Source organism: Ambystoma mexicanum, chromosome 10 (genome assembly GCF_040938575.1).
Source record: "Ambystoma mexicanum isolate Mex_15411 chromosome 10, UKY_AmexF1_1, whole genome shotgun sequence".
Taxonomy (NCBI): Eukaryota; Metazoa; Chordata; class Amphibia; order Caudata; family Ambystomatidae; genus Ambystoma; species Ambystoma mexicanum.
In genome coordinates, this window is record NC_090932.1 from 102,348,319 (window position 1) to 102,371,716 (window position 23,398).

General features: G+C 47.0%; 1 protein-coding gene across 1 annotated transcript in view; it reads right to left on the reverse strand.

The window, feature by feature from the left end:
- Nucleotides 1-23,398, reverse strand: part of LOC138491200 (cytochrome P450 2J2-like) — an 841,489-nt gene that overhangs the window by 501,735 nt on the left and 316,356 nt on the right. The window contains exon 4 of the mRNA XM_069617585.1: nt 515-675. Within this exon, the coding sequence (XP_069473686.1) occupies nt 515-675 (161 nt within the window). The remainder of the gene's footprint in view (nt 1-514; nt 676-23,398) is intronic.

The window sequence follows — 23,398 nt, forward strand, 5'->3', positions numbered from 1 at the left end:
AGCAATAATTACACATCGTAGGTTTTATTCACAAAGATATGTAGTACAGCACACCAGGAGATGCTGCTAAGCATTTCAGTTTTGCACATACCCTCCGATACCTGGTTCACAAAGCATACAACTGAAGCCCACCTGGTAATCGGATTCACAAACATTTGCTCAGTGTGGTATCTCAGCGGTACTCTGGGCAACTCCTGATTTTCTCCAGTGCAAAACATTCTGAACCAGGCTCCATGTATTAGCATATTTGGAAGTCGCTACCCAGAAGGGCTGCAGATTGGTGAATATTGAATAATGCAGATATATGTGTGGCGTGCATGAGTTAACAAGGATTTAAGCAGAATGCTCTCGCCACATTCCAAGGCTTGTATAATGCCTGTTTTCCTACCAATAGCTTCCATCCATGGTTCTAATGGGTTACATCCCTGAGAACTCAATGCACAAGACACGATTTTACAACAAAATCTAAAAGGTGGGCAAACCAACATTGATAAAAAAAAAATTGCTTTCTCACCTGACCCCGGTAGGATCCCACGAACTGGGTTATGCTGCCCGTGGCTTCCATTATCTTACGAAGGCTGTCGTCATTAATGCTGAAGCGATGACCAAACACCATGGAGCTTATCACATTAGCCACAGCCGTCACCATAATGGGATAAGAATGAATGGCTCTGCCTAGGAGCACAGAAAGATATGCCAACAGTCCACGATAAATAAGGTTGCCATATATGCATAAAATGGCACGCAGAATACAATAGAAGCTTGAATGGATCGATATATAGCAGTAATTACAAAAATATAGCTGGGCACGTAATTTCTTACATCAATATTTATACAAATAATTAAAAACATGAATTTGTTGTATAGAGATAATTCGGAGTCTTCTTAAAAGGAATGAGGGGAAATCGAAATTAATATAACTTCAGGTTACTAACAAAATATCTCCAGCTTTGCCCGATAAAGGCTTTCCTAAGCAAGTACAGTAAAATTTAGTAGCTTGGACCCTGATCCTTTATTTTAGGTTTTAGGTCTTGCTCTTTCTTTTTCGTTATTCAGGAATCATGCTCATGTCTCGTGACCCCTTTCTAATAACAATTTTGGACTAGGTACCAGCTGTGGGGCCCGGAAGGACTTTGGGGATCTACTGCCGGCCCCCAGGCCTCCCAGAGGCCTTGTATCCCAGAGAGCAGTCAGTTACTAATGTTGTGGCTGCCCACCCTGCTCTGGTCCCTGGTAGCGCCATGCAGCTCCACTGCGACTCCGCTGAACGGTGACAAAGCACAGACATGCAAGGGGGAGTGACCACTGAAAGGGGGCAACGATGCATAAAAGCCCCAACTCACAAAACTTGGCCTCCTGATTTTCAGCAGAAAATGAAGCTTGCATTTACTCCAAACAAACTGGAGAAAGTGCCCTCGGAAAGTGAGAATATGCACTGGCCACCCACATTAGTGATGCTCCCCCTTCTCACAAGGCGCACACCACAGCATGGAAGGCCTACACAATTAGCTAACATTGCCCAAATATTCTGACACAATAACCAACAATTAGTGATGCAATTGACATGACCCAACAGCATAAGCAGAGAAGTAGCAGGATGAGGGCCAGGGTGTAGGTAAGGGTGTACAGCTGATAACAGGATGATGGGCCGATCAACCAAATCCACATTTCGACAGTTCATGTAGTACAGGATGTCATCTGACAATGTGAGTGAGACCCCTGCTTGCCTTCAATAAAAGCGCATGCTATACCACACTAAAGTGAACACGTGATTGAAAGATGCATCACATGACCAACACATCTAAGACTAAATCCAACAGCCATAAAGAAAGTACCACGGGCTGGTAACATAACAGCAAAGGATTACAATTCGACGAAATACCAGTTTCAATAAGGGGACGCATCACACAGATGATTTGCAAAACATGTAGCGTCTAACGTCAGACAATCTATATATAAAAAATACAGTTATCAAAAATCTCATACAAGGGCCAATGTCACCACAAAAGAAAAAAAGTGGAAAAAAGAAAAGGCACGGGTCCACAAACGTGTCACTTATCTGCTGTTGGCGCACTACTGGCGAGTGCGGGGCCTTGGCTGGTTCTTGGTTCCGGTGCAGATGGTGGCTCAGGCGCGGGCTGTACTTGTTGGCCATGGGTGCCACTGGAGGAAGGAGTGGGGCTATTGGGGATGGTTGTCACCACTGTGACATAACCTTCCAAAGCGGTTAGCGGCAACAATGATTTTGGCATGCTGCCTCACCTGCACTCTGAGCTGCCTGCAGGCAGCTTGCATCTGGCTGGTGGGTCTCTCAAAGAGTTCACCAATCAGTGCTTCTTTAGCTGCAACCACCTGGCTGCTTATTCCTTGTATTCTCTCACCCAGGCTGGAATGTATGGAGGTCAGCTGCGCAGGTATGGCAAGCTCATTTCGTTCTTCCAGGTGATATAGGGTGTGGGACGTGGACTCTTGAGGCGTGAACTTCTCCTTAGGTGTGCGTGTGTCAAGATGATTGGCAAGCACATTCACGCGTGCGACCACAGATGGTGCTGTTGACACTGCCCCAGGGACCTCCATACGCCTGTGCTCCTCACCACTTTGCTGGCCTGCAGGAAGGGAGAGTACAGGACTCTCCCCTGTGGTGATGGTATCCTGCTCGGTAGATGCCTCCGCGTCTTCCTCATCATCCTCTTCGAGTGGTGGCTCGTCTTACAAGCCTTCCTGCGGCTTGCCACATGTTTGGGAAATGGCATCATATGTGTGACATGTGAACAACCACTACTTGTCATTTCCTTCAACAGTCATGGTTGCTAATGCATTCAGCATGCCTCTTTAGATGTTCTTCCCATCTTGCCACCTCTTGGTGTTCAAACGTGCAGACACAGTGCAAACCTTCCATGAGGATGCATGCATTTTTCATAGCACATGCATGCAATTAGACACATGGTTTTTGAGAATACAGGTTTTGCCATGTGAATGTGTGATATTCACTATGTAAGAGCAGGGTACATCTGTCAATTGGCAAGGACGTGCCCACCCATAGGTTTGTCTCATCTCTGTGTGGCTAACCTAGGCTTGGCGCAGTATGTCCACTGCACTGATTCCTCCTAAGGCGATGGAGTCGATCATGCTAGCCACGGTCTCAAGGGGGGTGATGGTGAGCTCTGTAGATGGCCCTCCACCGGTGGCACTGGCCTGGACATGCATGTCTGCCAGCTTTGTTTTCATATCACCCCAACACTTTCTGATTTCCTTGATGGTTCTCACCTGTACACCCAGGGCATTGACATTTGCAGCGAGCTCGGAAGGCTGGCCCTTCGCTTCTCTCTCTGCAGACCAGGGTTGGTTCACTGTCTGCCATGACGGTGACTGTAACCTCTTCATCAGTGAAGTTTAGGGCACTGCACTCTTTCTCCTCTCCATCGTCCCCATTTTGTCATCTGGGTGGCGTCATATAGCAGTGGATGTCCTGGATGCTACACAGCTCTTCTCAAGTTCTCCGAACGAAATGTGTGTATAGGCACTTCCTGGTTTTCTCTGCTTTTTATTGTCATTTTTTTTGCTTTTTTTTTTTTTTTTTTTTTTTTTATTTGTTTTTTAATCTAAAAGATTTTTTAACAAACGGCGGCTGAGACCTATCCGTCAAATTTGGTGGTCAAGTTCACAAGGCGTTTCCTGAAGCCTGTCGTGGGAGCAGCACGTTGAAGATGAAAGTCATGATGTTTATTGTTGCAAATTGCCACGACTGTTTGTCGCCGTCTATCAGTTTATTCCAGCACGCTTCTTCATCTTGTAAGATAAAGTTTGTGAAAATGTCTTTCAAATAGGTGCGTCGGATATCTGTCGTTGACGGACAGGTCAGAAGAAGATGGCGTATGGTTTCCTTTGCCGAACTTGATTTGCAAAGCCGGCAACTGCTAGTAGTGGATAGGTGTCTGATCGATAGGATTTCGTTAGTTTCCAATAGATTTAGTCTTATTCTTAGGTAGTAGTTTCGCGCCAATCTATTCGGAAATAATTTCAAATATGGTTGGACTGTATCAAGTTTCTTGCAAAAGACTGGTAGATGGTTGGTAAGTTTGTATCGCGTCGCCGTGTCGGTGGTGAGAATCCAATCCAGTTCTTTGATTTTTTTTCGTGACTCTGGCTGGATTGTTGATAAGGTCCTCCTTGCTACAAGCCACTGAGTCTAGGATGGATAAGATTTTTGTTTCCCAGTGAGAGAGCATTCGGCAAGTTCCAAGACGGAGTTCTTCGCTTATCAGTTTATAGGCATATGGAGCGTCGTTCTGAATGCACTTCCGATAGAGCAGGACGCTATTACAGTCGATTGATGCTTTCAAAGATGAGAGCGTGAGTTCACGTCTGATCAGTGTTATTGGCGTGGATTTGGGGAGACCTAAGACTGTTCTCCAGAAGGATGCTTCCAAATTCTGCCACAGTTCTTGGGGGATGGTTGGCATTGCGTCCACACCATAAGTCAAGGATGGTATGACTTTTTTTTTGTAAAAATCTCGTACTGGAATGATTGAAAAACGGCCAAATTTGATATCAATGGCTTTGCCTTGTGTCGCTAGTTTTGTGGTTTTTCCACGGAGCGCCTCTTGCATCGCATTGTCTCTTTGAGAGCTGTCTAAAATGACTCCAAGATATTTAAAACTGTGGACTTTTTCGATGGTTGTTTCGCCTAGTCTTAGCGGTAGGGTAGATTTCTTTGTTGCAGATTTCTCCATGACCATCATTTTAGTTTTTGATTGGTTAATTTCCAGGTTGTTTGTCGCAATATATTGTTTTAGGTTTGTTAATTGCCGTTGTAGTCCTATCGGAGTGTTGTCCAGAAGAATTAAGTCGTCTGCGTATAAGAGCCGACTGATCTGATCTCCTCCGAGTTTGGGGGGGAACGCTCGAGTCTCTTTTTCTGAGTCTTGGTAATCACCCAGATAGGACCAAAACAGGGCGGGGGCCAGGGGGCAGCCCTGTTTGACTCCTCTGGCTGTTGTTATTTCTTTGGTTAACAAACCTTGTTGGTTCAGGCGTACCCTCATTGAAGTGTTGGTATATAGGGCCTTGATGGGGTTGAGTATGTCTGGGGGACATTTCCATAGAGCTAGTTTCCTCCATAGTCTTTCCCGGTCCACTTTGTCGAAAGCCTGTGTCAAGTCGACAAAGGCGATGAATAGGCGTGGACGGCCCTCCATGATTTTACTTTTCAGGGCGCTCAGTATTAATATGTTTGCATTTGTCCCCAGATTTTTTTTGAAGCCAGTTTGTAGTTTGTCGTTGCAGGGAGATTCTTTTGCCCAGGCAATGAAGTGATTTAGCAAAAGAGACCCAAACAGCTTTCCTATTGGGTCAAGGAGAGCGATTGGGCGATAGCTAGTAGGATCTGACCGGTTGCCCTTCTTAAAGATAGGTACCACGTTGGCACATTTCCACGTTGGAGGGATGGTTTTTGTGGCGGAACATCGTCTGAAAATTTGACTCAACAGGGGCGCCCAGGTTTCCGGATGTGCTTTTAAATCAAAGTTCGTGATGCCGTCAGGGCCGGGGGCACGAGATGGTTTCAGTTTTTTGATTAACATTGTAATGTCTTCGATGTTATCTAAGCATCTCCAAGAGGTGTCGTTATTTTCCATCCTAGAGGTTTCTGTCGAGGTGCGCTTAAACAGGGTGTTGAAGTACTTTTCCCAGGCCAACTGACCAATACCGTTCAACTGACTTGGGCGCTCGCCTGGAGTTGTTGAATGTAGGAGGGACCAAAAGTCTCTTGCGTGATTGCCTGTTATGGCTTTCAGGATGTCTTCTGCGTCTTGTTGGTAGAGCTTGTGCCGGTGGCCTTTTAACCAAGATTTGTATTTTGTATTTGCTTCTTTCAGGACGGTCGTAGCCTGCGAGGGGGCAAGTTTTCGTGCTAGCCTTATTGTCTTCCTTAGCTCTCTTTTTCGTTCGACAACCAGTTTGTCATACATATGTTTTTGGTCAGCTGCCCTTGGCTTTTTGGTCTTGAAAGGGACTCTACAGACAGTCAACAAAGGTGTATAATCAACCGCCAAAGTGTGTCGGTATTTAACTCGGTCGTTGTAGAGCTTAGAGATGGTTGTTATTGCCTTTTCCGTGATCCGGAGTCTTGTCCCTTGAGCGTTAAGATCGAGTTCTGCACACATTGAGTAGTTTTTCGGCGGATTTGTTGACCAAGTAGTCTCCAGCAGGTTGTGGTCGCTTTCCCTTGTTTTGATCACATTGAAGGAATTAATGTGAAGTAGTAGAGGACGTGATACCAGAATGTAGTCGATTGTGGAGTTTGAATTCATTCCTTCCCAGGTTGGAAGTCTGTTTGGGTCAGCAAAGACTTGGTCCAAGTTGTCGAAAGATCTCGATTTCATAAGGTTTTGCCATTTGGTGGATCTCTGGTCAATTGGACGTTTTTTACTTTTGGATGCCTTTGACTTTTCGCTCTGCTGGCTATGGATGTTTAGATCTCCACATAAGACTACATAGTCTGGGTGATGTGTGACTTGCGCCCAGTCCAGTTCTTGTTCTATTGTTTTAATGAATTTCCCACACTCGACAGTTGCCGGGTTCCAATAAATGGTGACAATTATGATTATTTTCGTTGTTTGTTTGTTTGATTTTTTGTCTGTTGTTTCCCAGTTTAGTTTGACCATCAACATGAAGTGGCTTTCTTTTATTTTTTGTGAGTCCGTTAGGCCTCGACCACCGCGGATGGCGATGAGCAGCCCCGCTGTAGGGCGGCCTAAGAGGCTCTTCTTGGCCACCACAGTGTGGGTCTCGTAACCGTCGAGATTTGGTGGTAAAAGAAGCCATGTCTCCTGAAGACAGATGATGTCGTAGGTTGTTAAGTTCCTGGATCCTGGGGTTGTTAGGTGAAGAAAGCCTCGAGTGTTCCACGAACACATTTTTATTTGGTCTTGGGCTTTGAGGATCTGGTGGATGTAGGTGTTGCTGTGGGATCTTCTCTTGGGTGGCTATTTTTGTAGGTTTTGTTTGAGGGCTTTCGGCAACCAAGACCAGAATGATTGGGGAGGTGAGGGTTGAGATGTTTTTGCCACCCCCTGGTATGTCTCGTTTTGGACTGTCCTTTGGAGCTTTGGAGGCTCTTTTGAGTGATTGGTTGTTACGGTTGTTGCAAGTTTTTCGATTTTCTTGAGCGTTGGAGTCGGGTTTTCCAAACTTTTAGCTGGTCTAGTGTGATTTGGCTTTTGGTTCACTTTGCTCATGGCTAATTTTTGGACCCTCACGGGAGTATTTACTTGTTCTTTTCTGGACAAAGGTCGGGGTTGGTGTGACGGTTGATGGTATTCAGTTTTCCTTTTGGGTTCTTGAACGTAAGTGTTTTCTCGAGAATCACGTGGTTTAATTTCTCTTGATGATCTCGTGAGGTCATACCCCATAATTAAGAGTGCTTTTTAAAATGTATTTATTTGTATTCAGTTACAAAAGAACGTTTACAAATTACAAGCTACCAATTACAATTCAGACTGCAAATCAAAATAGGAAAATCACAAAATCCCAAAGTATCTAAAAAACATTCCATGAAGTCATACTCATGCTCTACACAGGTTAGTGTAATTCATGCTGTACACAGGTTAGTGTAATTCATGCTGTACACAGGTTAGTGTAATTCATTACCTCTTCTTTTGTTTTAGCCACTCCTAATCGATACGTAGTGTAACGTGTTGAACATTTCGCAGCTAATATCTGCGGGTCGTGTACAATCAACTAAAATCAGTCATCATATATATACATTACATCACATACATACCATACCATAGCATTCCGTAAATGCTTACAGTACAAAGATTGTGCATATAAAACATTAAATAATCCATAGTCATATAAATGACCATAACATAGACCAGAGTTGGTTCATAGGGGCCAATCCCCGTAAAAGCGAATCAATTTAAATTAGGCAGGCGTCTTGATGATCACCATAACCAGTGCAGTGCAATGTGGACACTTTCAGTCTCAGTATTGAGGCAGTCATTCCCAAATGCTTCCTCCTTTATCGACTCGTGGTTGTGTACCAAGCTGCCCAGGATGGTCATATATACATTACCCATAGCTGCACATTCAGTAAAAAGGTGCTTTGCCGTCTCCAATTTACCAGGAAATGTGCATATATGACAGCACCGGTACCTGGACTGGAAGCCCGAGTTGGGCCCCACGTAAAATAAACAATGGCAGCAGGTTTATTCATAGCCTCAGTCGAAAACTCTGCACTGCTGGGTTTGGGCACTGTCTCGGGTATCCTTGAGGTTGGAGAAATGTATGCACCACCCCTGAGACATAAGTATAGATACGTAAGGTAGCCATAGTTGTCGATCCAATCCCACTGCTTCAATTTATGTTTAAAGATACATCTTAAAACGTCATACCTGGTTCCTCTATTGAAGTCGGGACACCATCCAATACTCTTATATAAGAGTCAAACCCCTCTTCCCTATGGCTTTGGCAAGAATTCTGCCCATGACCCAGGAGCGAGAGTAACCGACATTTCGGTTTGATGTGGATTTTCAAATGCCAGAGTCCCTGTCTACTCAACATCTGGCCCTTGAGAGAAGCCAGTCCTGTCTCCAGTCAGAGATATCTGACAGTGGTAGAAGGGCTTAGCCTCAGAATGCGATTCCAGAAGGAGTTCTCAATTAAATCCAGTCAATGCAGGTCACCCATGGACAGTGCCTCCAGACCATACAAAACCATGGGGCAAAAGCATTGGCTCTATAGGGTAATTAACCCTTCCAAAGAGAACCCAGTAGTATTTCTTGCAACATTGCTAATCAGTTGGGTCATTTGTTGTGCCTTGGCCTTCTTGACGGCCACTATGCAAGCATATGTTCTACTGGCACACATTTCTAAACATAAGTATGGATATCCCTCACACATTCCAGGGACAGCTCACAGCACAACCATCAGAGCATGCAGGATACCACACTTGGCTTGGTGCGATTTCATTTTGTGAGGGTCCATAAACTCAAGATGCAACATGCAAACACTGGAGCAGTGTGGTAAATCAGGGTGTAATGCTTTTACCCCTTGATTTACCTCGTTGCCCATTTCAATACTGTGATAAGGGGGTAGAGGGGTACCGAGAATTCCTCTTCTGTCTTGTCAGCGCTTTTTGTTTCTCGCCTGCATGAAATCTTCATGCAGGCGTGAAACAAATTGGATTTCTTTTGATTTCACCTTATTTAGCACCTGATAAAGACATTGGGCCTCATTACACGGTAGGCGGTAGGGGTTTACCGGTAAGGGCACCGGTACCGGTAAACCCCTACCACCATACTACGAGTTCCCTTTGCGGGACCCGACTTTAACGGCTGATTTTACCAGCCGTTAAAGTAGGGTGCCGCAAAGGGACCTCAGAGCTAATTACGGTACCGCAATTTGCGGTACCGTAATTAGCACCTTCCCCATTCCCATTATGCCCTATGGGGGCAAAAATGGGAATGGGGAAGAGCCTTGGTGAATGGGGAATTACCGCCCCCGCTCACCTTGGAGTAGGGTGGTAATTCCACTATCCACCAAGGCGGACACGGTAAAATACCGGCGGCAACCATGGCGCTATTAGCGCCATGGTTACTGCCTACCGTGTAATGAGGCCCATTGTGAATCCATTTGCAAACGCTGTCTGCAAAGTGTCATTTGCAGGCTTTGTTAACTTTTTCACAAGGCACAGAGGCAAATGAAAGAGTAAGCGTGCCTTGCTTTTACGCTTCCTTTTCCCCCTCCATCATGTGACCTTTTAAAATTGCATACAGGGGAACCCACAGCCCTATGACAGGACCTGTCTTCAGGCCCAGTCTGGGGTGGAAGGGAGCCCGACCCCCAGCACCCCTGTGGGTGCCAGAGTGCATGCCAGCAGGCCCCCGCCCAGCTCCTCCTTACCTCTAGCAGGGACGGCGCCATAGCAAGACACCAGGAAGAAGCAGATGGCACTGCAACAGGAAACGAGAGAAAGGGCCCTGCTGCAAGCCAGCTCTGAGCAGCAGCAATCCAGGGAATGCACAGGCAGGCATCGTGTGCAACTCCACCACAGAGAAAGTGAAAAGGGCGATGCACAGAGGAAGATAACGGTGTAAGATGCAGGACGGCACGGCATTCAAGAAGAGAGTGCGGCTCCAGCAAATCTCATCTGCTGGAGCCTGTGCATAAAAGAGGAGATATCCACTAACACGGCAGGGATTCCAGTATACAAATATGCCTAGAGATTGGCCATGGCAATGGGGAGCTACTGCTCTCTGTGGGTCATGGTGTGACCCCGCGCGCTAGAAACCCGGCAACATGGAGTAATATAAAGGGGGCAGAGCTTACAAACCCCTATGAAGCCCCCCCTAAATCCTCCCTTGTCACACCCTTTCTGACGTAAGCCATTGGCTAAGAGTAGTTGGCAATCCTGGGAGGGATAGGGCGATTTAAAGAGTAACTTGGAGATAATTAGGTCTAGGTCCATCAATGGAGTTGGAGAACTGGAGTTGAGAGCTGACAGCCAAATTAACCGTGGTGAGTAAAAATGAAAATTGTCTGGTCAGGGATATGTGAATGTACTTCATGAGTACCAAGAGATCAGCAGCCGGCACACAGCTGACATTTCTGGTGCCAAGTCTTTTTCAGAATCACCAGCAATAATACCACTGTAATACAGATGATGACACATTCCAGGTGAACACCAGAAAATCACACCATGTTGAGATGAATTTTGATCCAGATGATCCCCGAGGCAAGCAACCCTATTTCGTCCGAACAGCTGATCCGTGCTCATTCACCATTCTCCACGAAGCGCGCAGCCTGTTTCAAAATGGCTGGCGCGATCGGGCCCACAACGAGGCTCGACTCTGTTGCTTAGCAACCTGTAATCATTTTACCCAGCACCCGCTACCAGTATGCGGAAGCTGTCGGAGGAAGGCCAGGAGGAGAGGCATCACGCCGGAAGTCATCATCATGCGAACAGTCAGACTGCAGATGAGAACAGTGGGCGGACTCAGGCAGGGCGGAGCGGTGACTGGGTGGAGGGTGCTGGGCTCGAGGAGGTGGAGCGGACTCTCAAGGCTGGGGGTGAATGAGCTCTAAGGAGGAGGTAAGGATGGGTAAGGAGAAAGGAAAGAAAAAGGAGGTGGAGGAGGGGGTGAAGAGGGGGAGGACGATGACTATAAAACCTACATCTGTGGAAGGAGGGAAGGAGGAGAGTGGGGGACAGGATCGCAGCAGATCCCAGAGGGATGATGAAGGGGGGCTGGCCCGGAACAACACTGGGTCGGTAATCCAGGAAAAGCGCATTTTGAAAGGGCTGGAAGCCTCAGAGAGCGGTGGGTCTGGGGAGGAGAAGATGCAGGGTGACAGTGTGTGGAAGGTGGTGTTGAAGCCTGAGAGTCGAGAGAAGACGTTTCTGGTGGTGAATCCGTTGGAAATTGCTAGATGGGTGGAGGCGGCTGTTGGGGATGTTACTCGGGTGTTAGTGGTGGCTGGGGGCCGGTTGTTGGTGGAGGGGATGGATGCTGATAGCAAGGCTAAGATTCTGGAGGTGCGTTGTCTGGGTAGGCATGCGGTGCGAGTGATTGATCAAAGTGGTGTGTCGTGTAAGGGGGTGCTGTATGGAGTGCCAGTGTCTGTGAATATGTCTGAGGTGGAAAAGGAATTGGCGGATGTGGGGGTGGTGGAAGCATGGAGGTTGGGGAGGAGAGATGCCCATGGGGATGTGGTGTCTACGACTGTGGCAGTGAGGTTTGCGAGGACGGAGTGTCCGGAGGTGGTGGAGTTGGGATATCAGAGGTTCCGTGTGAAAGTTTATGTAGCGTTGCCCTTGAGATGTTATAAATGTCAACAGTTTGGACATGTGGCGAGAGTATGCAGGAATGAGAGACACTGTGGGAGGTGTGGTGGAGATCATGATATTAAGGAATGCAAGGTGGAGACCACGGAGAAGTGTGTGAATTGTGGGGGGGGCATTCTACCGCATATAGGGGGTGTGAGAGTCACAGGGTGGCGAGAGAGGTAGTGCAGGTGAGGGCGGCGGAAGGTTTGTCTTACGCAGAGGGTGTAGCAAAGTTGAAACCGGCACGGGTAGTGAGTGAGGTGAGTGCGAAAGAGCCGGTGGTGGATGAGGCTGTGGGAAGGAAGAAAGTGGTGAGTGAGGTGAAAGGCGTAGAAATGGTGATTGTCCCGAAAACTGAGTTTATGTGCCTCATACTGAGTGTGCTGGAGCTGGTCCAGGGGAATGTGTCTATCAGTGTGTCGGATCTTACGAAAAGAGTGGTGGAAGCGGGGAGGAGGTTTTTGAGTGTTGTGGATGTGGCGGAACAGGATGTGTTTAGGATGGTTGCTAAAGTGTGGAAGCAGAGTGGGGTGCCGGCATGAGGATTTTGCAGTGGAACGCGAGGAGTTTGTTGAGGAATGGTCAGGAATTGAAAGCGGTGTTGTGTGGGGAATTGAATGCTGACGTGGTTTGTATTCAGGAGACGTGGTTAAGGGGTGATCTGAAGTTTGTGATTCCGGGTTTTGAGTTGTTTCGTAAAGATAGGATGGAGGGGAGAGGAGGGGGTGTGGCTCTAGCAGTTCGAAAGGGGTTGGTTGCAAGGGAGATTGTGGTGGATGGAGCAGTAGAGGCGATTGGGGCGGGGATTCGGGTAGGAGGATCGGAAGTATTGGTGCTGAATTATTATAATCCGTGGTGGAAGTAGGTGTGCTGTCTGGAGTGATAAGGGGACATGTGGGACCTTGTGTTTTGTGTGGCAATTTTAACAGTGCCAACACGTTGTGGGGTAGTGATCGGACGGATACGAATGGGGAACTGTTGGAGGACATGGCGGATGAATTGAGTCTGGTATTGCTGAATGATGGTTCGGGTACGCGGTTGGATGTGAGGACTGGGAAGTTGTCGTGCTTTGATTTGACCTGGGTGACTGCTGCAATTGCGGGTGAATGTGATTGGGAGGTGCGTGAGGATGGGGACATGGGGAGTGATCATTCTGCTATTTTGGTGACTGTGAGGGGTGAGGTAGGGATCAGGCCACGTATGTCTGGGAGTCGGTTGAATTTTAGGAAGGCTGATTGGGAGGTGTATAAGGGAGTTTGTCGGGATTTGATTGTTCCATGGGGAAGGGATGGGGGGGTCGATGAATGGAATGAGCATCTGGTGCAGGGAATGAGAGCAGCGTTTGAGGCAGCAATTCCGGAGATTGAGAAGGGGAAGGGTGGAAAGATCGAGGTTCCTTGGTGGTCGGTGGAATGTTCAAGAGCAGTGGCGACACGGAAGAAGGCTAGGGCGAGGGCGGTGAGAACGGGAATGTTGGTGGATCTGGTGGCATATAAGAAGGCTAAGGCGGTGGTGCAGAGGGTGATTAGGGAAAGAAAGCGAGGACATTGGAGGGGCAATTGTGGGTCCCTGGGGAGTGATTCTGGTGTGGGTGAGGTTTGGAGACAGTTCAAGCGGATGTCGGGATTGATGAGGCCGCAGGGTGGCATGTCTGTGTTGTTGAAAGGGGAAGAGGTGGTCAGTGAGGAAGGGGAGAAGGCAAATTTGTTGGGGGAGTATTTTGCGGTGGTGCCCAGTTCAGGGAATTTTCCAGAAGCGGTGAGGCTAGGTATGGGTGTGGTTGAGGAGGAGATGTGGGAGTTGTTGGCGGATATTGGGCCTTGGGAGGAACAGTACGAGGTTCCGTTTTCTATGGTGGAGTTGGATGGGGCAATTCGGAAGGGGAAGTGGTCTAGCCCAGGGGTGGATGGGGTCATGTATGTATTTTTGGAGAAGTTGCCAGTGGAATGTAAGTTGGAGGTATTGCCGCTGTTCAATGAGATCTGGAAGAGTGGAGTTTTGCCGAAGTTGTGGAAGAGAGCGATTCTGGTGGCGATTTTGAAGGGTGGCAAGGTTCCGACGGAATGTAAGTCATATAGGCCGATTGCGCTGACTGTTGTGATGTTTAAGGTTATGGAACGGATGGTGGTTGAGCGATTGGGGTTTTATTTGGAGTCGAATGGGCGATTGAGTGATTTCCAGAGTGGGTTTAGGAGGAATCAGTCGGTGGCTGATCCGTTAGTAAGGTTGGTGACTGGTGTGGAGGAGGCGTTGTGTGATGGGGAGTTGGTGGGGGCGTTCTTTTTGGATTTGGAGACAGCGTATGATATGGTATGGAAGAGCGGGTTGTTGATAAGACTGTTGGAGATGGGTGTGAAAGGGAGGATGTTTCGGTGGATTAGGGCGTTTTTGGCTGATAGGACCTTTCAGGTGAGAGTGAGGGGGGTGATGTCTGAGGTTTGGAAGATGGAGAATGGGACGCCGCAGGGGAGTGTGATTAGTGCAATGCTGTTTAATGTGATGGTGGATGGGTTGATTCGGGATTTGGCGGGAATCGGATGTCAGGTGGATTTCTTTGCAGATGATGGTGTGGTATGGGTAAGAGGGCGGAGTTTGTTGTTGGTGCAGAGTCGGCTGCAAGCTGCGATAGTGCGTATGGAGGAGTGGTGTGGGAAATGGGGCTTTTCGGTGTCTGTGGATAAAAGTGTAAGTATGGTTTTCTCGAGGAAAAGGGTGCAGCAGGAGTTAGAATTGGTTTTGAAAGGTGTGAGGGTGAAGAGCGTAGAAGAGTTTCGGTACTTGGGGGTGATTCTGGATAGGAAGTTGAACTGGAATTTGCAGGTGGATGGTGTGGTGGATAAGTGTAAACGTAGGTTGAATTTGTTGCGGGCGGTGTCTGGGAAAGAGTGGGGTGCGCAGCAGAAGTGTTTACGAATGTTGTATAAGGGGTTGATTTTGAGTGTGATGGATTTTGGATGTCAGGTGGCAGTGGGTTTCACAGAGAGTCAGAAGTTGCAGTTGGATAGGGTGCAGGCGAGGGCATTGAGGGTGTGTTCGGGTGTGATGAGGTCCTCGCCAGTGAATGCGGTGCAGGTGCTTGTGGCGGAGATGCCGTTGGGGTTGAGGAGGGATGCGTTGAATATGAGGTGGTGGGTGAAGTGCAGTGCGAAGAGTGTAGCTCATCCGGTGCGTGAATGTTTGAAGTATAATTGGAGGTTTGACTACTATAGGGACCGGTGGAGGAGGAAGGGGGGCACTTTGGGATTTCATATGTGGGAGAAAGGGGTGAAGTGGGGTGTAGGCGAGTTGTTGGCTGTGACGGGTATGGATTTGGTGAGATGGCCGATGTGGATGATGGGGTCTCCAAAGGTGTGTTTAGAGTTGGCGAGTGTGGTGTCGAAGAAGCAAGGTTTGCGGGGTGAGATCAAGGCGTATGTGGCAGGGAAGGAAGGATGCAAGGTGTTCACGGACGGTTCGAAAGATCCTGTGTCTGGGAGAGTGGGTGTGGCGTATTATTTGGAAAACAATGGTGAGTATAAAGTGGGGCGACTGACGAATGATGTGTCTATTTGTACGGCTGAGTTGGTGGCGATTGCATTGGCGATTGATAGGGTGTGCGAGTTGGGGTATAAGAAGGTGGTGGTGTTCTCGGATTCATTGAGTGGGTTGCAGGCGATTGTGGCAGGGGATGGCGATAGGAAGGATGTGATTTTGGATATCAGGAGGAAGATTGATCAGTGTGTGCGTGGGGGAATGGATTTGGAGTTGGCATGGGTCCCAAGTCACAGTGGCATTTTGGGTAATGAGTTGGTGGATCTGGCGGCGGGTGAGGGTATGAGGAGGGGACCGGTTGATGTGAGGTTGCCTTTGAGTGTGGATGAGGTGAAGGCTGTGATGGTGAGACGGGTCATGGATGAGTGGCAGGAGAGGTGGGTGCGTGGGGTGAAGGGCAGGTGGATGTTTGGTGCTCGTGGAAAAGTGTCGGTGAAGGTGGATGCGGGGAGTCTGGAATGGAGGAGGGGGGAGGAGGTGATGCTGAATCGGTTGAGGATAGGGCATGTGGGGCTGAATGACTGCCTGTTTCGAGTGGGGAAGCGTGAGTCGAGGGACTGTGCAGTGTGTGGGGTGCCTGAGACTGTGGGAAATGTTTTGCTTAGGTGTGAGAGACATGTTGAAGAGAGAGAACTAATGAGGGTTCGGTTGACTGCGCTAGGTGTGGCTGAGCTGAGTGGGAGGACTTTGCTGGGAGGTGACAGGGTGGGAGGCAGGAGGAGGAGCAGTGTGATGTTGGATTTTGTGAGGCAGACGGGGCGGTGGGAGGAGTTGTGAGTTTATGTAAGCTAAGTATTGATTGGTGGGTCTGGTGCACATCATCCTTTAGGATGGGGCAGCGCCTGCGTGGGTCCGCCCACACCTCCGATAATTGAAAGAAAGAAAGAAAGAAAGAAAGAAAGAAAGAAAGAAAGAAAGAAAGAAAGAAAGAAAGAAAGAAAGAAAGAAAGAAAGAAAGAAAGAAAGAAAGAAAGGCCAGGAGTAAGGCCCTGTTTGCCTCCTGTTCGCCACGGCTCTGTGATCCTATCTTTCAAGTTACTTTTGCTCCTTTGACCTCATCTCACTGCAGTCGCAGTAACCGGCATATCCGTTTGCTAGCCTTGCCTAGATAATTCCACACACACTCTTGTACACTTTATCAGAATATCTACATTGTGTCTGTACTAACGGCCGATGCAATCATGGTTCTAATGGTCCTTCTGCTGTTATGCTAGCCTGCCATAGGCTGAACGCCCCATCAAGTGCACTTTGCTTAATGGCAGGAGCCACCTGTATGCTGAAATTGCCTGCTCCCTTTTGTTTAACGTATTTTGAATTAGCCTTCTGCCTATTGTGTGCCGGAACAATACATCTGCCACTCCACTCAATACAGCCCATCTGTCCTTGTCTCTTTGTATTATGTACTAGCCCATCAGGGAGCTCTTCTCCACCCCTCCATTCAATGGGCCTCATTACGACCCTGGCGGAAAGTTTCCGCCAGGGCCGTGACATTACCACCATGGCGTAAACTGCGTTTACGCCATGGTGGTTGGCGGACTTACCGCCCCATTCCGACCTTGGCGGGGCGGTAAGTCCCCAATCCCCATTTACCCTTCCCCATTCCCATTTTTGCCCCATAGGGCATAATGGGAGTGGGGAAGGCGTTAATTACGCCACCGTAAATTACGGTGGCGTAATTAACATCAGGTCCCTTAGCGCCATGGATTTTAACGCCTGCAAAAAGCAGGCGTTAAAATCACCATGGCGCTGAGGGACCTCGTAATCAGGCGGAAAGGGTCGGCGCTGTTAGCGCTGGCGTAAACCCCTTTCCGCCAGGGTCGTAATGAGGCCCAATATGTGCACCACGCTCCTACACTGTAGCACAATAGGCACAGTTCTCCTCTTGAACTCTATACTCTATACTTCTCTATGCCAGATTGCATGCCCTTAGCTGTCCTGACTCAGCCAACCTATCCAATCACACTATGACTGATACGTGCAGGCCCGACCTTCCAACTCACTACACTACGCGTGCTCTCACGCGCTTTCCCAACTACCACGCTAGACTCAACAGACTCAGAACACGCACATTACCCATGCTCATACCCTCCCTTCCCACGCAAGTATCACATAGGAACCTCAGACTTAAAACTCGCACACCTGCTAAATGTCACATTTCCCACCAGGGACTGCACACCCTGAACTCTTGCACCACACTCCCATCCAAAACTAAGCCTACTTTCAACCCCACCAATGTACATGATTCTACACCCAAAGTAGGTAAACAGGCACGAACAAATAATATTAACCCGGCACCGCATCTCAGATGCACCCTGCTCAATGTCTGTTCTCTTAACGCCCATGCACTTGAAATCAACGACCTCATCTCAAGCAAGAACCTAGATATATTAGCCATTACTGAAACATGGCTCCACAAAGCCTCTGGTCCAACCATAACCTTAGCCCTACCCGCAGATTATTTTATCTTCAGACAAGATAGACCCTCCAAAATAAGAGGAGGAGAGGTAGCTATAATCTTCAAAAATGCCCTACATCTTAGGCCTATACCACTGGGAGGGCAACGCAGACATCCCGTCAGCCAAACTGACACTCTCTCTTAACAGCACCATTAATATTCATCTTATCCATTGGCCCCCAGGACTCCCAGCAGACTTCCAAGGACACATCACCCACTTACTAAGCAAAAATATAACAAAATCTACCAAAACCCTACTCCTTGGCAACCTCAACCTTGGTTTCAAAGACCCTAACGATAAAGGCACTATATCTATCAGCAAGGGCCTCTCAGACCTTGGCTTCTCCCAAAGAAATTATGACACCGACCCATTCCAAAGGTCGTAAATTGGACTGGCTAGTCGACCACAATTGCAAGGCCCCCATCACGTCCAACACGGTCTACCCTTGGACAGACCAAAGCTGTATACAATTCTCCATCCCTACTGCCCCTATCATTAAAAAGAATACTCGTGCTCCAGCTACCTAAGACAGAAGCTCATAAAAGTTAACTGCTGATAACCTCCGACCATATCTTGACTTACCGTGTCTAGCACCTCCATTTTCGCAAGACCCTCACATCCTAGCGGATATATTTAAGAACACCCACACCCACGCAATCAATACCATTGCCCCTCTTGAAGATAAGAAAGAAAAGAAGTCCTTCCACTCCAACGCATGGTTCACAGAGGACCTGCAAACCCTATGCAATAACAAGCGCATGGCGCTCAAAAACTGGCAGGCAAACCCCAGTGACACCACTAAAGACAACTTTAAAGCTACGGCCAAAAAATACAAAGACGCCATATTCAATGCCAAATCTGAAGCATACAATATCCGAATATCGGAAGGCAACTCTCAATCCAAAGAACTCTTTTCCATCTTTAATGAACTTACAGACCCTCCCATCTCCACTGATGAGATTGTGAAAGATGAAGCCTTGTGCAATAGCATACAAGCTGCCATGCTCAAAACAATAGAACTCCTACAACACAAAATCCGACACCATCACAACTCCTTATTGAACCAAAACCAGCCTGTACAGATCCCACATATCTGCAAAAACATCAATAGCCCTAAATTCACCTTTAAAGACATCTCTGAATCAGAAGTCATAGACATCCTCAAACATCTGAAACCATTGCCGTGAAAGGGCGACATATGCCCCCCTTAGTTCATCAAGGAATTTGCCGAGCCACTAGCTCCACTACTGACAGCCTTCATCAACTCCGCCTTTAAAACAGGCATTGTCCCAGGCAGCCTTAAAGAGGCCTGGGTGCGTCCCCTCCTAAAAAAGCCTACCTTTGACCCCGCCCAGCCGAACTACTACCGACCCATAACAACCGTCCCGTTTCTTCTCAAACTACTGGACAAGGCTGCTCATTGACAGATTCAACTACCTAGAAACTAACTCCAGCCTAGGCAAAAGACAGTCTGGATTACGCAAAGGGCACGGAACCGAACCGCCCTGCTTGATCTAAAGAACCAAATCACCAAAATCCTTGACAATGGCAAGCCCGCCCTCGTTCTCCTCTTTCACCTCTCAGCGGCTTTCAATCTTGTGGATCACAAAACTCTCACCTGACACCTCACACATGCAGCACACTTCTCCGATCAAGCAGCCTCTTGGGCTTGCATCGAGGAGTACCATTATGAATTCTTTTTGTGCTGGTATTTCTTCTGCAGAAATCCCAGCACAAAAAGAATTCATAAGTAACAACTCATACTTTCGATATAAAGATCAATACTATCTTCAAGTAGCTGGCACTGCCATGGGAGCAACCATGGCTCCCTCTTATGCAAACTCTTTCATGCATAAATTTGAATCAGAATACATATTACAGAATGAGCAATGGAATCCTAAATTGTGCCTATGGATTAGGTACATTGACAACATATTTGGAGTATGGAAAGACACAGAGGGAGAACTACTGAATTTCTTCACATATTTGAACAGCAAAGATGCCAGAATCGAATTTACATATGAATACTCACAAGCAAATATCAATTTTTTGGATGTAGACATTAAGATCACCAATATGGGATATCAAACCACCATCTTTCGCAAACCAACAGACCACAACAATCTGTTACAACGACTCAGTTTCCATCAACCGAGTCTCATCAAAAATCTTCCGTATAGCCAGATGCTCAGGGTGAAAAGTTTGGTAAGTGACCCAGAGGATTACAACATTGCCATCAATGAAATGGGGAAGAGGTTTTTGGATAGAGGGTATTCAGAGGAAGAAGTTAACACAGCACAATCACGTGTAGCTACCCAGAGCAGAGAAGACCTACTGAAAATAAAGAGCAAACAAGATGAAGTTCCACCACTGGTCTTCGTGTCCAAATACTTGCGACAGAGTAATCGCATCAAGTACATTATTAAAAAGCATTGGAACACATTATTGTGTGACCAACGAGTAGAACATCTGTTCAAAGAAGTTCCCACATTCGACTATCAGCGTAGTCAGAACCTTAAAGACAGGCTAGTCCAAACCAAACCAGCACTCAAGAAGAGAACTACAGAAAGTATCGGAACATTCCCTTGTTTGAATTGCAGCAACTGCAGTTACGTTATGAAAGGCGAAACAGTGAAGCACCCGCACACGGGGAGACAATCAGACTAAAAAGATTTGCTACTTGTGATTCAAATAACGTAATTTATGCTATCAAATGTCCATGCGGACTGTACTATGTAGGTCAGACCCTGAGGGTAGCTAAAACAAGATGAAATGAACATAGGTCATGTATAAGGAACCACAATCCAAATTCAGCTGTGGCAAGACATTGGGATGAAAGGAAACATAACTTGGCTCAAATCCAATTTGTGATTTTGGAAGTGGTATTTAAGAGAGACATCCATGAGAATTTCCAAAAAAGGATGGACCAAAGAGAATCCTTCTGGATTGACCGCCTGAGCTCCCTAACTCCTAGGGGGCTCAACAAAGAAATCAATTTCTTGTGCTTTTTATAAGACTTGTTCGATTGCATTGTTAGATATAAGCTTGTTACACCAAAAAGTTTTGTTAACACATTTTTTACTTTCCATCCACATTCTGTGGACAAATTAGTGCTCACCCTCGAGGGCTGTTTTTTGGCTTTCTTGGATTTTCTGTTGTACACATTTATTACATGCCAGGCACCATTAGTACTTGTATTTCCACTAACCACCTCCACTCTCGACAGGATAGCCTGAGGCCATTACCGGACCTCCAGCATACCTTACTATGACACCGCCAACCATATAAGATATGACACATTTGATATCCCTCATTGTAAGAGCATTAGGAGAAGCCTCTGGCCCTCCCCTCCGTTTCTTTAGACATACACGGAGTGGGTTCTTTCCTCCGTACAAACATCTAGATTCGTTTCTCTAAGTAAATTGCATATATACGCACGCGCACCTTCTTCACACGAACATGCGCTCCCCAAGCGTCCGTTTCTTTGGAGACATCCCCGCCCCAGGGCTCGCTCCCGGGAGTGGGGCGCGAGGCGTACGTGCTCCTGCTGGACCACGATGCCTCGCCCCGTCTCCATGGTAACACATAAAAAGAAAGCGAACCTGCCGTGAGCGCGTAATGCAGCGGCTCATTCGGCTTACACGTCCTGAGAGCACAAGCGGCTCGGTAAGTACTATCCGTGTACATTTGACTATAGGTTTTCTTTCTAAACATCAGCAATAGGGTTACAAGTCTTTATTTTTATTATAGATGTATCTGTGTACAGAAGTACATTTTCGAGAAACTGGCATGACTCAGGTAGGACATGCTTATTCAGATTTTGCGGATACACATAGTAAACATTACACTATCAATTAACTAATTGACACTTCAATTTTGTCTTATTTCATCTACCTATGTAAACGGATGTGGCTCGCTCACGGAATGGTATGTGTTTTTGTATTGATTTCACTAAAATGCATTGGTTTAAAGTGTTAAATACGTTGAACATCTACTAGAGATGAATGAAATATCAGTCATGTGACATCAATTTTGCCTAAATACCGCCCTGATGAAGGTTTTATCCGAAATGCATTGGCACTAGAGTATAACGGGCAAACTGAGATGCGAACCCAGTGTGCGATTTGTAAAGACAAATTATGTTAACGGACATTTCAGGAATGTGCATTAAACATTTCCTGCAATAAATCATTCTGTTTTGAATTTATCACTCACCTATGGCCAAGACTTTTTATGCAAAATTCACAGCAGATAAATTAGCAGCAACCAAATGGGGCCAACTGTGAAGCGCCTTTCCTAACAAAGTAGAGTTACTTTGTTTTCTGGATATCATATGTTTCTACAGGTCCTTGTGCTATAGGACCATTTCGGTCTGGCAGCTCCAGGCAAAAACATTCAAAATATTGGAATCAATTCAACTAATGTATTTGATAATCAAAAAGACTGAATTTACTTAGTGGTGCCCCCTCTCCCTCTTCACATTTTCGCTCTTCAACTAACCTGCCTTTCTCTCCCACTCCCTCCCCTCGATCCCTATCCACCTGCTCCCTTAAATTGTTCCATGCACAGTTCTCAGCGACTTTGCTTGTTTGTTTCCTGATATGTAACTAAGTGATGTTCATTCTCTGTAACAAGCGCCACAATGCCTCTGGGCTGCTGTGCGCTCTACAAATATGAATAAATAAATAAATAAATAACCAGGCAATGAATGAAGGCATCAACATAATTATCACTTCATACAATATTGAGAGACTGTGATGCTCAAAGCCCATGTCCAATCATGCTAATAAATCATAGGTTATGCCGTATGAACCCTGCAAGATAAACTGCAACGGTCACAAGGACATCACATATCCACTGTACCCGTGCACTCAGAAGAAGTAAGGGCTGCACAAAGCACACATGTGCCAAGTACTAGGCCCAAATGATTTATCACAAGCATACAAAGGCACTTGGACTTAACAGTACAAAGGTGGCACCTCTAGGAAAATCAACATGGACATGTGTGACCGCTATACCCTCACATCCTAAGATGTACCCACTTTCCTTAGCAGTGCATATCACATAGCAAGGGAGACACAAATGACCTGAGTCCAACTTTCTCTCCTGCAGAAAATCAAGCCCTTCATCCCAGAAAACAACTTCGGATCAACGGTTCAAGCCCTGGTCGTCTCCCACCTGAATGGTAGCAATGCCATTTTGGAATGTCTTCCGGCGACTAACCCTGGCACCCCTGAAATGTGTCCTGCATGCTGCAGAAAGACTAATTAAAGGACTCCACAAATTCGACCACATCACCCCGACCCTCATCAAACGGCACTGGCGCCCACTGCAAGCCCGTATCATCTTCAAATCCTGTTGCATCATCTACAGGGCTGTCCTCCTGAATTCCCAAAGCTACCCCACTGAGAAACTCAGCATCTCGGAGGCCTGAGATCCACCAGAAGTAAGGAAACGTGCAGACTTGAGTTACAACAGTGCAGGAAGGAAAGAGCCAGAAGCTTTCTCGGTCTATGCTCCTAGACTCTGGAACCTCCTCCCCGTCAACTTTACACTTGCCCCATCAATTCTACAGTTCTGG